Source organism: Populus trichocarpa, chromosome 10, assembly GCF_000002775.5.
Source record: "Populus trichocarpa isolate Nisqually-1 chromosome 10, P.trichocarpa_v4.1, whole genome shotgun sequence".
NCBI lineage: Eukaryota > Viridiplantae > Streptophyta > Magnoliopsida > Malpighiales > Salicaceae > Populus > Populus trichocarpa.
In genome coordinates this window covers 20,957,410-20,972,352 of record NC_037294.2, presented here as the reverse complement: position 1 = coordinate 20,972,352, position 14,943 = coordinate 20,957,410, and the positions used below count along the sequence as shown (strand labels likewise).

Below are 14,943 nucleotides of genomic sequence, written 5' to 3'. Positions count from 1 at the left end.
TGGGTTAATCAGATCATAGGATTGCTACAAGGTCGCAGGCATATCAAATTAAATTTAGGGATCACACAAGATTTGTCTTTTTAGTATGCTCCTAGTTAAAGGAATTAAAGTCCAAATCATAATTATGAGTTGCATGGTAAGCATTACGAAGATTAGATGTCATAACGTGATCGATACTGGATCGTTTTCAACAGTATGATAGCAAGTACAGTGATGGTAATCATGACAAGAGGGATGATGAGAAAATCATATATTATAAATTTTAGTTATGAGAATATATATATAATCATAATGATTAATTATAATTATAAACATTATTAGTGTTGTCATTGCGGCGGAGTGAGGGGCCGGATAATGATAATTAAGGAGGGTCATGCGTGGTTGATCTATTGCTTAAATGCTAATCTTATCACTAATTGCTAGCTAGTCTCTACATGGTATTGTCAAAGCCATTCAAATGAGAAAACAGTACAGAATCGTCGCCAGATATTTTTCTTACAATGAAAAGATATTTTTGTTTGATTTCACCGTACTATATATTGAATTCACTTATTATTAGTGAAATAATTATCTCATTAATTAAATCGATCTTAGATGGCAAGTTAAATTCCTCGATCGTATTAATTATCGTTTTGTTGTTGTAATCTCAAAGAATTAGTCTAATAATTAAGGGAGTTTACTCACTAATCTGATTTTTTTAAAAAAACTTTAAATGTATTAGTGAGAGGTGCTTTATTTAAAATCATATGATTGACTAAAAAAAGAATTATTTACAGTAAAGTTTAGTGTTAGTATCTGCTCCTTAATTAGAAATGGCTTTTCAAAAAGTTAAAGTCGATGTATTTTAGCACTTGTTGCTATAGCATAAAGACAGGATATATAAACTATCATTTAAGTGCTGAATTATTTATTTGATGCTTTGCTTTATTAACTCTCAGTACTACATGATGAAGCTTGCCGTAAATGAAAATCCAACTACCATGATTTGTTCTTGCTTTGTGCTGATTTGACTACAAATCATTTCTATTGTTCACGAAAAGAAAAATCAAGAACAATATCGGAAATTGATGAGAGGATAATAATATAAATCGTAGCTTTATACTATTGATTAAGATCAAACTTTAAATAACAAGCTTAATTGCTAATGTGCCAAGCTTACTAATTATATATATATATATATGTTCCTGGGGACAAATTTGTCTGGTTGCTCCAGCTAAAAGATGAATGCTTCAAGTATTAACTAGTAAGTAGAGACTGTATCCTATTTAAAAAAGCTATCTCCATTATCATACTTTAAATCAATGTTATTAAAATTCAACCTGCACGAGACTTGATCATGGTTGGTTTCGAAACAGCCGAGTAGGAGTTGACTAGTAAAATCCAAGTGACTCGATCAAAATCCAGTTTGATTGATTAATTTATTTATAAAAAATAATATTTTTTTGATTGACCTAGCCATGCCACCATATGTGACCATAATTAATTTCCATACCAGTTCATGATAAAGTAAAACTTGTTTTGTGGTTCCATGATTCCATCCTTTTTATTACAAAAAGTGTATTTTATAGGGTATATATTATAATAATTCTATTTATCATGTGTATAGGTTAATTGTGTGTTATAATCTCTACACTAACTATTTTACATTGCCCTACATATATCAATAAAAAATACTGGCTAACTAATTGATCAAGTCTCTTATTATTCTTAACTTGGTATCATAGCCCTAAAACATATTAAAATCTTTTTTCCCCAATAGATCCTCATGTTATTGCCGTTGCTGTTGTTACAAACTAGATACAGCCTTCCCCCCTCACATGTTACACACCAGACGCTGCCATCTTCTTACCAGACGTTGTCATCTACAACTCCACATGCGGTGCAAACATCACTCTCCTTCTCTGCTATAAACAATGCATCTTCTCCTCCTAGTACTGATATTGTTTCAGACTCTTCATTTACAACAATTCTTCCTCTCTCTAACAATCAACATGTTATCTCTTTGAAGCTCATGAACACCAATTATCTTTATTAACAAATACAAATGAAGTCGTATCTGCTTGGATAAGGTGTTTTCTAATTTGTTAATGTTTTTTTGTCGTGTCCCTCTTCCCACCTAGCTATTACTGTTGACTCTTTTCTTTAAGCTAATCCCGCTTTTCTTCGTTGAAAACAATAGGACCTACTTATTCTGAGTGCACTCTTTTTTCTTCTTTCCATGGATATGCTGCATCTTGTTGTCGATTGCCAAACCTCACATTGTGTTTGGCATACTCTTGAGCAAACACTTGCTTCTCCATCCAACTCTCATATTATACAACTTCATGGTTCCTTTCAAAATCTTTATCAGGGTGATGATTCGATCACCATATATTTGCAGAAAACCAAGGCTTTATTTGATGAATTATCAGCAGTTCACCGACCTCTTTCACTGCCAGATTTCAATTTATATGTGTTATATGGATTTCAGGGTGAGTTCAAAGACCTGATGACTAGTCTCTTCACAAAGGCTGAACCATTTTCATATGTAGATCTTCATAATCATCTTCTTACTCATGAGTTTCTTCATAAGAGTTCCCTCCAATCCATGACTGTTGTTGTTACTGCTCTTCTACTGTCGATGCCAGCCCAACCTCCATCAGCTTTTGTTGCACAATGCCAATACTCTAATTCATCTCACAACAAGTTCAACTCTCACTTTGGCAGGGGGAGATTTCGTGGTGGTTGGCAGAATAACAATAACAACCAAAACATCAACAACACAAGTTCTGGTTATCATGGTTTTAATGGTATAATAATGGCAATTGGAAGCAAGGTAATTGGCATCAAGGCAGTCATTTTAACAACCTTCAGGTTCAGATCTCCATGCTACTCCTTCAGTTATTCGTCATCATCCTATGGCTGCCTAAGACGTCATATCTAACAACTTTTTTGGCATCCTCTAACAGCTCTTCTTCTCGGGCAATCACTCCTCATGTGCATGAACCTATTTCTTTTTCTGATATTGTCAAGTATAAGACTTGGCATAATGTTATAAAGCCTGAACTTCAGGCTTTGAGTTCTAATGACACTTGGTATTTGGTTCCCTTTCATCATTCGATGAATGTTGTTGGTAGTTGTTGAGTGTACAAGATAAGACATTGTGCAAATGGTAGCTTTGAACGCTATAAGGCTCGGTTGATTACTAGAGGTTTTACTCAGCATGAAGATATTGATTATTCTGAAACTTTTAGTTTTATGGTAGAACATACTATTGTTTGGTTAGTTCTCACCATTGTGGTTTCCAATGGTTGGAGCATTAATCAACTTAATATACATAATGTCTTTCTTAATTAGACACTTCACGAAGAGGTAGACATACAACAACCTCTAGGTTTTGTTGATCTTACTCTTTCTTCTCATGCGTGTTGACTACATAAATCTTTGTATGGGTTGAAACAAGCTCCTTAGGCATGGTACAATTGACTGAATGATTATCTTTTATCTATTGGATTTCATGCTTCAAAGGTTAATATCTCTTTATTCATCTTGTCTATGGATTCTGATATATTTTATCTCTTTGTTTACGTCGATGATATTTTGCTTACTAGAAGCAATTCAATCCTGCTTCACCATTTAATCTAGTTGCTGAACTCAAAATTCAAGCTTTGGTATTTAGGAGCTGCCTATTTTTTTTTTTTTGGGATTGAGCTTCACCCTACTAATATGGGTATTATACTCTGGTAAGATAAGTATATTCATGACATACTCCACCGAGCAAGTATGTCTTCCTGCAAACTAATCGATACTCATATTTCTGCCTCCAAACTTGCTATGGTGTCCGATTGCATGTTTTCTTATCCTACACGGTTTCATTAAATTATTGGTGCTCTTAAATATCTCATATTTACAAGACCAAATATTTGTTTTGGATGTGAACAAAATATGTCAGTTTATGCATACACTCCTACAGATGCGCTTCGGGTTGCCGTTAAACACATTTTGCGTTATTTGAAAGGTATATTTTTTTCTTGCTTACATATCATATGCAATTCTTCATTTACTTTACATGGTTTTGCAAATGCTAATTGGGCTAGTAATGTTGACTACTGTAAGTTAACATGTGGTTATCTTGTCTATTTCGGTTGTACAACGATTTCTTGAAAATTAGGCAAACAACATACAGTTGCTCGATCTTTGACTAAGTCTAAGTATAAGGCTTTCGTTGACAGACTTCTGAGATCCTATAGCTTCTATATTTATTGACAAATCTGCAAATTGCTCCTACTTCTCTACCTATGCTTTGGTGTGATAATTTGGGTGCCACTTATTTGTCCGTCAATTCTATTTTTCATGTTCGTACTAAACATATGGAGGTTGACTATTATTTTGTACGTGATAGGGTTGCCAAGAAAGACATTTAGATTTGCTTCATTTCTTTTAAGGATCAACTTATAAAAAAAACATCTTAAATCATCTCCTTACAATAGATCTCTTCTTTGAAGAAAAAATATTTGTAGATAATTTATTTAAAATAGCAAATCAAATATTAAATATATTATGTGTTTGCTTACATATAATCGATTTTCATTATTAATGACATAAAATAAAGATAGATTACTTAATTACTTAATGGATTTTATGTATATTATTATGATCTTTTAACTTTAATTCAAGTTAGGCTCATATGTGATCGAACTCAAGCTTGCTTGCTACATCGTCGTGCTTAGAATAATCGAGCTCATCCCATTTGCTATGTGAGTGCTCAGATTTTTATTAATTTGAGGGGAAAATAAGAGTTCAAATTTGACATTTGATTAAAATATGAAGAAAGAATGAATAGATATATGATTTTTTGGGTTTTAATCGTGACCACTCATGTGTTGAAAGCCATTTAAGAACGAGAATTCAAAGAGATTCTCCCTGCTTAAACTTCTGTTGAAGATTATCCCTTGCTTCTCATCTCCTGGTACTTGACTTGTCTATAGGCACAACTCCCAAGCTTGGCTGCGCTGGCTACACAATGAAATGTAGGGTTTAAATTCCATAATGACACACACACACCTCATCTCTTGGATATATATATATATTATATCGTTTGGATTAAAAAAATCCAAATAAAACTCGTTTCAATTTGTTTAGGAGTAATTAACTCATCTCAAAATTAAATGCCAGTTCCAGAAATTGTAAAATTCCAAGTTTTAATTACTCCATATCTCTCTATTTGTACTCGGTTACGTATAATCTTTTTTAACAATAATATCAGAAAATGATCGTAAATTCATATATATCGTATATGATGAATTCCATATATATAGGAAGTATTTATTTTACTAGAAAAATATATTTTATTTGCTACTATAGAAAGAATATCAATTTATTTCAACTTTTATTATTTTATTATTATTATTTTATTATTATTGTTTAACAAACAAACCCAAGAAAATAAAGGGCAAAAAATTACACAAGTTCCATACACCCACGAGTTACGGTAGAACTCATTGAAGAATCCAATCGTGGAGTGTATAAGAACCTAAACCCCTTCTCCTCAGTCATCAACTACTCCTCTCCCTCCCTCCCTTCCTCCTTCCCTTCGTTTTCTCCGTTTGATTTAAATCAGGGCTAGATCTTGACCTCTCTATCTGTTTCTCTCCCTACTTCTGTCACTTTGTTTTATGATCACTTCTTCAACTTCATTTTGAGTCATATTTTTTCTTTTTCCTTTTCACCTTTTTTTTGCTCAAGTGTTCTTGTTGATTTCCAAGTTTTTTGTTGTTTATTTGTTATTTTATTTCCAATTTTTTTCTGGTTCTTTATTCGTTATTTTCCACTTCTTGTTTTAAAAAAGAAATTACTCCAGAAAACCTCTTTTTTTTTTTCTTTTTTTTCTGTTTCTCAATTTGTTGTTCTTTAATTTTTTTTCCCCACTTGTAACTACATCTATATAACCAACAAAAAAAATCAAGAAACCTCAAAACCATGAATTACCAACAAAAAAAGAGTAGCAGAGGTGTTGGTTTTGTGTGATTTTATTTCGCTCATAAATTTCTGGGTCTTACTGGTTTCTTAGAGGTATATATACTCTCTGAGGGCTCTTTTGTGTTGGGAACCTTGTAAACCATTTGTTAATTGCCACGTATACTTACAAGACAGCTAGATCTCTCTGAGCTCTGTTGGACTCTTCGTCTCTCTTTGTTTTCAAGTTTTCTCTAGCTTTTACTTTAGTTCTCTTACACAATCCAATATGCATGGAACATGGATCGACATTCAAAAGTCATTGTTTGCAGGTGCAGCATCATCAAGATTCACATTCAAACAGATGTACGGCAGCTAGCTAGCTAGATAGATAGACAGCAATGTATTTCTTTGAAGGTGAGAATCTTGATGATGCTGCATCAGCCATAAATGACTGTATATACACACCTGAAATAGTTGGATCTAAGATTTTCTGCTTCTAAACAAGGTAAAGCTGCTCAAATCCTTAATTACCATATTTGTTTGGCTCTTATTACTTGTACCTAGCTAATAACTTGGGGGGTTCATATTAGTACAATGGCCCTAAAGGAGTAGCACTACCGTATGTATAAAATAATTGATCCATCTTGGCTTGTACAGGAGTCTATTTGGAATTCCCATTTATTGTTAACACGCTGTGAGACGTACAGGAACTAGCATCTATATAGATGTAAGAACGCTGAAATCAGTCCTTAATGTCATATATATTGGTTATGATCATAGTACTGCTTTCAAAAATTAACACCCTTTTGTGCTTGTGTTTATGTATTAGCTAGGTTATTTCTGAAGACGAACTTGGTTCTTGTAGTTTAGGGTTTTGTTAATTAATTTGGTTAGGCATAAAGGAAGTTAGAGCTTGATGGAGAGTATATGAAATAGTGGTGTGTATGCTTGTTTGATTAATGAATTCTTTGTAGTTGTGTTTTTGTGTCACTCAACTAATTAATTCATGATTACCTAATTAAGAGCTTAGAATTTCCAATTTCAGTTTCCATACATACATACATACATATCCAAGCTTGATGAAGCAACTTGGCTACAAGTCATGGTGGAGCTTCTTTAGCATCTCCATATCACTGTTACAATCAACAAACTATTCATTGCTCCAAGTGTGCGCGCTTCCTTGATACATATGAATATTAATTGCTCTTTGATTTCCTCCATGATTCTAGAGTACTCTCCTTTACCACTATTCCTTGTGGATCAGTCAAAGGGAAAAACAAATACAATGCATTATATATATGACCTTAAATTTTGCTTTTGAAATATTCTCTTAATTATAATATACTTGCTTTATTCACCATGAACATGCATGTCCAAGCAGCCTGCAGTACGTACAGAAATCTCTTTTGGATATCGCATATATATCCTTTTGTTGTTTCCTCTATTTTTGTCCGAATCTGAACTATTTCATAAATACTTTTTGATTTGGGTATCTTGCAGTCATTTCCTATAGAATTCAACCTTCTCATCTATGGAGTCCTTCCAAAGGGAATCTGTAAGGAAATATATATTGAGTTTCAATGTGCATGAAGAATTTGGAAGAGCACATTATTATTCAATTCACACACTAGCCGTTAAGGACATGTTTACAGTCAGACTTAAGCTGGCTGAATGTCCCACAAGCAAAACAGACAATAAAACAAGAGAGAGCCTTAGCTAGCTGTAACTCAGCAAGATAAAAGATCATTATTATGCTTCTGATATGTGACTTGCATTATTTTTTCAACCTATACACGTGAGTAAACATGGGCTCATGGCAATACGAATTGATTACAACTTGGCTCAAATATTAGTCTGTTAATTAGGTAGGAGATATTCAGATTTTTCCTTAAACATTTTATGATCATCTGTATTATGATATGCATACAAGTATTTCATTATATTGCAGAAGGACTGCTACAAAGAGAATCGCCTTAATTCGTGGAGTTGCATAATGTTTTGAACTTGTGCTTGACATTTTTTTCTCAATGGGACCAGCTATAAATTAAGGCAAGCAAACTACTTAGCTACTGTAATTTTGTTTTCTGGTGCCAACAGGTGTAATTCCAGTTGGATATGACTTAGAGAGGCCTAAAAGGGCATTACGGTGTCTGTGATCATCTACACACAGGTACCAGTCCCTGGATCTGAAGAAGAATCTTAAGCCAAGTCATGTGGGGGCAATTAGAGACAAAAGCTGTTGTGTCAATTGACAAGTGAAGGAAAGAGTAGCAAATCATTCTTGCTTGTTAAGGTCCACAAGTACACAGAGTAGGGAAAGAAACAACAGTATGGTGACCTATGCGATCATAGCAAATCAACTTGGTAAAAATGCACTTGAACATAATGCAATTTTGGATGTGCATGTCAGTCTTTCAGTGCTTACACTTTTCCATATATAGCTATGGGAGGGCTTAATATATATATATCAATGTTTCTCGTGAAAATTTAAGTCACATTTTTGCCTTTCATTTGCTATATATGGCATTGATGCACCTTTTCTTTGAATATACATATAAATTCATTTGAAATATCCTCGGCAGCAGTTAATACATTGATTCTTAAAGTACCCATTGGTAATTAAAGTGATCTTTGATATGGAATTATATATACGAGGATTGAAGGAGCCTAATTGATATGCATATATCGATTCTTTCTTATGAATTAGGAATGATCCATTAAACACCAGAGAAAAAAATAAAAAAAAATCTATAAAATCAGGAAAGAAACTTACAATACAAAAATCTAAAGACAATAAGAAAAAAACCTGAATAAAAGTTTTAGCCATGCTACTTAATTAGTGTCTTTAATTAAGAACTCCTTGATTGGCTGGACGACTATCAGCTACTTGATTGTTTTATATATATATATATATACATGATGAAAATCAACAAAAAAGAAAGAAGAAGAAAGCACAGGATTGCTTGTATTGAAAATAACAATGAACGCAAATTGTAAGCGCCAAAGTGATTGAAAATTGGTATATAATCATAGACAGCCATGTTTATGCCTATACACATGCATGCATGCGAAATAGATGAAAAGAGAGATCGATCATGGATTTTTTTGGAAATAAAATCTTGTTTAATGCTACACCCCGAAATCATTCTCCAAAACAATATTTCAGCCATGCATTGGCAGAATTATAAAGGATCCGCTGCTGGGATCCAATTATTCAATGCAGGAGATTGAGGAGTGATTTTAGAAAGAATATTCGATAAGAAAAACTTTCATGGGAATTTTAAATTATCAAGTACTGAAACCTTTAAGTACAATTATATATAGTTTCTCATTTTCTCTTCAACGAAGGGAGTGATCAGAAAAAGGGAAAATCACTCTACTTCCATCCAAATTAATTAATTTATATATATATTTCAGAAGACTTATTAGGATGCATGCTGCTTGAAATCCATATGGGTGCCGGGAACAAAAGAAAGAAAATTGGAAAACAGCGAAAGGCTGATATTTTCTTAGGTCATGTTTGGGATTTGCCTCTAAAATATATTAGCAAAGGAGAGGATAGTACTGAAAGGCAGGTTATATACGAGAGATCGATTTGCAGAAGGACCAAAAAAGAACTAGCCAAGCCAGCAATTAATTCAAGACTCAAATCAATAACCTTATAATAATATTAATTCCATGTTTAATTATAACAAATTAAATTGTAGTACAGAAAATTTGAAAATCAATGTTGGCCTGCCACGTACGTAGCTGTCCAATATCCTCCCTTAGCTCCCTCCAATGTGAGTTTAGGGCATGGCAAAATTAATACGGCTGGCATATTTGTACGGCGTAGTTATTGACGGTACCATGAGTAGTCCAATTCGACGGGGACCGATCTTATAAATGCTCGCTAAACCCTGCTTTCTTAGATCCCTTTTTCATGCCTTTTATACCAACATTAAGAAATGCCACCGTTCGCTGCCCTTTGTACCTTTTAGCCCTCGCTGTTATTACCACAAATTAAGTCCTAGCATATTCATTAATCCACACGTCAAGTATTAATTGGGTTACATCATTTTCACATAAAGAATCAATTAAATCTTATAGCTAGCTAGGAGGGAAGGAGCAATATTGGACTTTATACATAGTGGGTCCATATGCATGAAGAAAATCAACGGTCCCCACGGCGGCAGAGCATGATGATGATATCTCTGTTTCGATGTGGGGTTTGATCATGGAGGAGTCCCTACCCAAGATATATAATGGCAAATGCAAAATGATACCGAAATTGAATGATCGTAACAATCAGCTTTGTACGTGTGATTTGAGGCCACAAGAAGGATGGCAGTATAAAAGGTTCAACTTTGATAATTGTGTTGATTTGTTACGTAGCCTCATGCCCCAGCAGAATGGTCTCCACGTCCTGTTCCTTTTAGGTGTCAATTTTTGGAGAAAATAATAATAATAATAATAATAACAACAATAATAATAATTTCCCTTTTAACTGGTGTTACACTAGATGTTGCCTGGCTAGTACTGGAAGACAAACCTCCAATGCCGGCCATTTAAAGAGCCGTGCTGCATGGAATGGATCACAAATAAAACCCTAGCTAAAGCTGCTATGCAAAAGTCGTTGTGATCTTCGAGAGTGATAAATTATTGAATACTCTTTACTGCACTAATGTACTATTTACCCTCAAGGTAACAGTACTATTAACCTTTGCTGAACCAAGGTTAATACCACAAATATATATATATATATATAGTTTTTATTCATTGTAATTTTTTAAATCACAATAGTAAAAGTTATCATAATACCAAAAATACACTAGCTTATTGTTATTTATCTCAATTTTAATTTTCATCCTAGCTACCGAGAAACGGACCCGGACAGGTTTTGCACTCCCACCTCAACTCATTCTATATCCAACTTCAAATGATTGATAATATTATTATTATATATATATATATTTTTTTTATTAAGATGTCAATTTTTTCATTAGAAAATTAAAAAATCCTAACTCAACCAAGCCTCATTTCAAGAGGTGGCGAAAATCCGACCATATCCGACCTTGTTCCACTCCCTAATTTCAAGAGGCCCAACCCCATAAAACTGTAGTGAGAATAAGCCTAGACCACTTTCCTGAGTCAGAATATAACTAGAGCCCACTATATTGCTTGGGCTTGGTGGCCATGTTAAGCCCATAATTAGTATTCCTTTAAAGCCCACTTTAAATAACCAACTTGACTTCCTCTCTAGCAACACACGTACAGAAAAAACCGAATTGACTTCAAAAATCAGACAAGAAAACCTCTGCTTCTGAACCAAAAAAAAAAAAGAGATCCCAGAAATTCTCAATGGAGTGGAAGAGATTCTTGTCGATCCCAGTTTGTAGTGTGTTTCTGTTGATGGGTTTTGTTTATTACATAACAGTTTTCATATTCATTGAAGATTGGGTTGGGTTACAGAGCTCAGCTGGGACTTTGAATGCTATGATCTTCACTTTTATGGCTTCTTTATGTCTTTTCTCTTTTCTCTTCTGTGTTTTAAAAGAACCTGGTTATGTCCCTTCCCCTTATGTTCCTGATGTTGAAGGAGCTGCTGTCCCTCCACATCAAGAACCACTCAATAATGTAAGTAATATACAAGCAAGCATTTAAGTTTCTTCTCTTTTTTATTGTAAATGTCTGAATAGTGATGTGTTATGTGTCCTTTTATTGGATTTTGGATTGATTGATGAGAAAATTGAGGAAAAAAGAAGAAAGGTGAAATCTTGAGTGTCATTGTTTGTGGTTGTGATTTAGTTTATAAAGTTATATTATTTGGTTTTGAATTGGCTGTTGAGAAATAAAGGGAGGATATGCTTATATATTTAGGTGTGAAGTTCTGTTATTTGTGTCCTTTTGTTGCTAGAATTCGGAGGAAGTAAACCCATGCCTACATTGCAAAGATTGAACTTTGGGCTTTCTGGGCTGTGCTAGTGTTTGATGATTTAATTGTAATTGGTTATTGTGAATTATTTAGGAACATGGTGGTTTTAGTGAATGATTTATCTTTTGTTGGCTCAACTTTAGCTTCCTGTTGGTTTCCTTGATAATGGATGAAAAGAAGACTGAGGATTTGGTTCTTTTTTCATTTTTTATGGAAGGATAATTCAACTTTAGCAACTAGTTATTTTGGGTTCAATTCAGTGAAATTGTTTGATTTTTGCATCGTCAGATGCTAACAACATCTTGCCTCAATTTGTTTTGTTTTCTGCAGTTTCTTTAAAGTCTAATTAGATAATGTCTCATATTGATTGTGCTCTTAGATCTGTTCCGTGTTTTGAAATCTAAGTATAGCATATCCATGTGATAATAAGGTCCATAACCTGTTTTTTTAATGCAATTTTCTATAAATGAATTTCTTACTTTGTGGTTAACTTTGGACTGATTGATAATTAATCCTTGATAGAGTTCACAACTGAGGCGATGTGACAAGTGTGTTACATACAAGCCTCCCAGGGCTCATCATTGTAGGGTCTGCAGAAGGTGTGTTTTGAGGATGGTATGTTCAGCAAAAATCTTTTTTTTGCAATAACTGTTTGGTTCATGAGTTTTTAACTTGATTATCGATAGAGTTATGGATTATGTTTACTTTAAAATTGATGGCAGGATCATCATTGTCTATGGATAAATAACTGTGTTGGTTATTGGAACTACAAGGCCTTTTTTATATTAGTTTTATATGCAACCATAGCAAGCATCTATTCTTCGGTAGGTTTATTCTGGTTTTCATTCGCACTTGATCTTATATAACTTGATTGACTGAGATTACAATAGATGATTTTGGCATGCTCAGGTCATGATAATCAGCTGTGCTTCTCAGAAGAACTGGAATTTCAGTGGAAGAATTCCTATGAAGATTTTTTTTGTGAGTGGGTATTCAATCTTTCATGGCAGTCTTTTGAATGTTTAGTTCGGTTAACTATTTAAGACTAACTTCTAAGGGGGAATAACCAAAGTACACAAGCTGTATGCAAGAGAAGCTGGAAAAAAGAAAGAAAGAAAGAATAAGAGAATAAAACCCCCAAAAAACAAGATCTAAAAGTTCATATAATTTGTTATCCATGCTCTTTTGTCCTTTTCCACTTGAATTCTATATATGCAAGACTGTATCATACGAAGGATAGCATTATAGCAACTTACAAGGTCGAACATGGCAATTACCCACCATAGAATGAGGTTGTAAAGGCAGTTTTGGGCGATAGTCAGGGCTACAATGGTTCTGAATAACATTTAAAAATGTATAAACTTTTCCAAGATCATTCTGTCGCTTAAGATTCTTTTCTTAAAAATGTTTCCCAAGATTGCTTGAAAAATAAAGTGAAGCCATGACCCTTTTGGTCTCTTATTCAGCCAATAAATCAGTTTAAAACAGAAGTAGAGGGTCTTTAATAAGCCCTGTCTAAATGGTTCTCACGGACTAGTAAAAATACTTGCATTCAGTAGTTGCTGACTTATCCTTTCTCTTAATTCCTGTTCATTCCTGAGTATTCATGCAAATAGACTGTTTTGAGTTTTCAGGGCTTATTAAGAAATCTGACGTAGTGCATTTTAGGTTGTTTCTGGAGCAATGATGTTTGGCTTGAGCATAACATTTGGAACTCTTTTGGGTTGGCATATTTACCTCATGTCTTGCAATATGACAACCATTGAAGTGAGTATTCAATTCCAAAGTAGATATGCAACATGCGTAATTTTTGTGGTTATTGATAATAACTAGAATGGGTCTTTTCCAGAATTATGAAGGAATACGTGCAGCATGGTTGGCCAGGAAATCTGGACACAGTTATCGACATCCATTCAACCTTAGTGTTTACAAAAATATCACCTCGGTCTCTCTCTCTCTCTCTCTCTCTCTCTCTATCTCTGTATCCATTTGTTCTTTGCCCTTTTAATCCCATAAGTTGCTAAGAATCTGCTTTTGATCAGGTATTGGGTCCAAACATACTGAAATGGTTATGCCCCACAGCAGTAAGCCATCTAAAAGATGGAATGAGCTACCCAACTGCACATGATAGTTGATATATATTTCTGGGTTCGTGATCACCTGTTAAACCATTAGTGGATTTTATGCAATTTTTATCATCATGCAAGGATCTACTGTTTGTTCATCCTTGATGCGATTATCTGATGTAGGTAGAGGCTAGACAGCTGACTGGAAGCAACAAGAGTGCTCTCTGGATAAGCTTATCACGTGTTTAACTTAAAGAAGATGATCGATCATACTTTTTGACATACAACAAAAGTAGGAATTTTTAGTGAGATAAGCCACTGTTTATTTATACCCGCTAGAGTCCAAGCCATGGTGTTGCTATACGAAAGATTTATAAGTTGTACGTTAAATTTTGTCATGTAATGTACATACCAGATTGTTTTCAGTTCATGAAACCAAATAACCTAGAACATCCTTCCAAGGTTTCTTGTCATGTGGGCTATTCTGCTATTTGTTGATAGAGGTTTCAGTCTTATTATATCAGTCGGTCAATAGATAAAATATTTACAATCTACAACATAAAAACCGTTTTGAGTTACTGTTGGAGCTGGAGATTTGATCGCATATATTCACAACTATTGTAGATGGGAGTTAGCAGGAAAGAATTTATGAGTCTTGGATTTGGTACGATACATGGCATGGTAACGGAAATTTGCAGGTGACCCTCGATCACAGACCAAAGAATGGTTAGCTTTGTTCTCATGATGAAAGTTGTCTGTCAAAAACGTGGACGGACAGAACCATTCACTCGTTGAGAACGTCGTGATGGAGATAAAACATCAATTGACGAGGACGGAAGACAGCGTTATGAGATCTTGGAGATTGAGTACATTTATGCTTTGGCATACAGATGTGTACATATGGCTTTAAGATCCAAGTATAATTATGCCACTCATGCTGCCTATTTACGTCTTCTAGTTCAGTATACAGTTCGTTCTCTTTCTTCAATGATTTTTCGATTCGCACTTAAATGCTACAACGAAAGT

At 34.1% G+C, this 14,943-nt stretch overlaps 1 protein-coding gene and 1 long non-coding RNA gene across 6 annotated transcripts; both read left to right on the top strand.

The window, feature by feature from the left end:
* Nucleotides 1-5,556: 5,556 nt before the first annotated feature.
* LOC112328911 (uncharacterized) lies at nucleotides 5,557-8,682 on the top strand. 2 transcript variants are annotated; one of them, XR_008060259.1, is made up of 2 exons: nucleotides 5,557-6,442; nucleotides 8,035-8,682. It is a non-coding gene; the product is annotated as an uncharacterized LOC112328911 (long non-coding RNA). The 2 variants fall into 2 exon arrangements; XR_002984229.2 differs by having other exon boundaries at nucleotides 6,595-8,682.
* Nucleotides 8,683-11,183: 2,501 nt separating this feature from the next.
* LOC7463448 (probable protein S-acyltransferase 15) lies at nucleotides 11,184-14,390 on the top strand. 4 transcript variants are annotated; one of them, XM_024609451.2, is made up of 8 exons: nucleotides 11,184-11,553; nucleotides 12,374-12,466; nucleotides 12,574-12,675; nucleotides 12,761-12,832; nucleotides 13,520-13,618; nucleotides 13,701-13,796; nucleotides 13,894-13,999; nucleotides 14,105-14,390. In XM_024609451.2, the coding sequence occupies exons 1-7, from the start codon at nucleotides 11,278-11,280 to the stop codon at nucleotides 13,984-13,986; spliced, it is 831 nt and encodes a 276-aa protein (XP_024465219.1). In that variant the 5' UTR covers nucleotides 11,184-11,277; the 3' UTR covers nucleotides 13,987-13,999; nucleotides 14,105-14,390. The 4 variants fall into 4 exon arrangements, with proteins under 4 accessions (XP_024465219.1, XP_024465218.1, XP_024465217.1 ...); XM_024609450.2 differs by having other exon boundaries at nucleotides 14,101-14,390; XM_024609449.2 differs by having other exon boundaries at nucleotides 13,894-14,390.
* The last annotated feature ends 553 nt before the right edge of the window (nucleotides 14,391-14,943 follow it).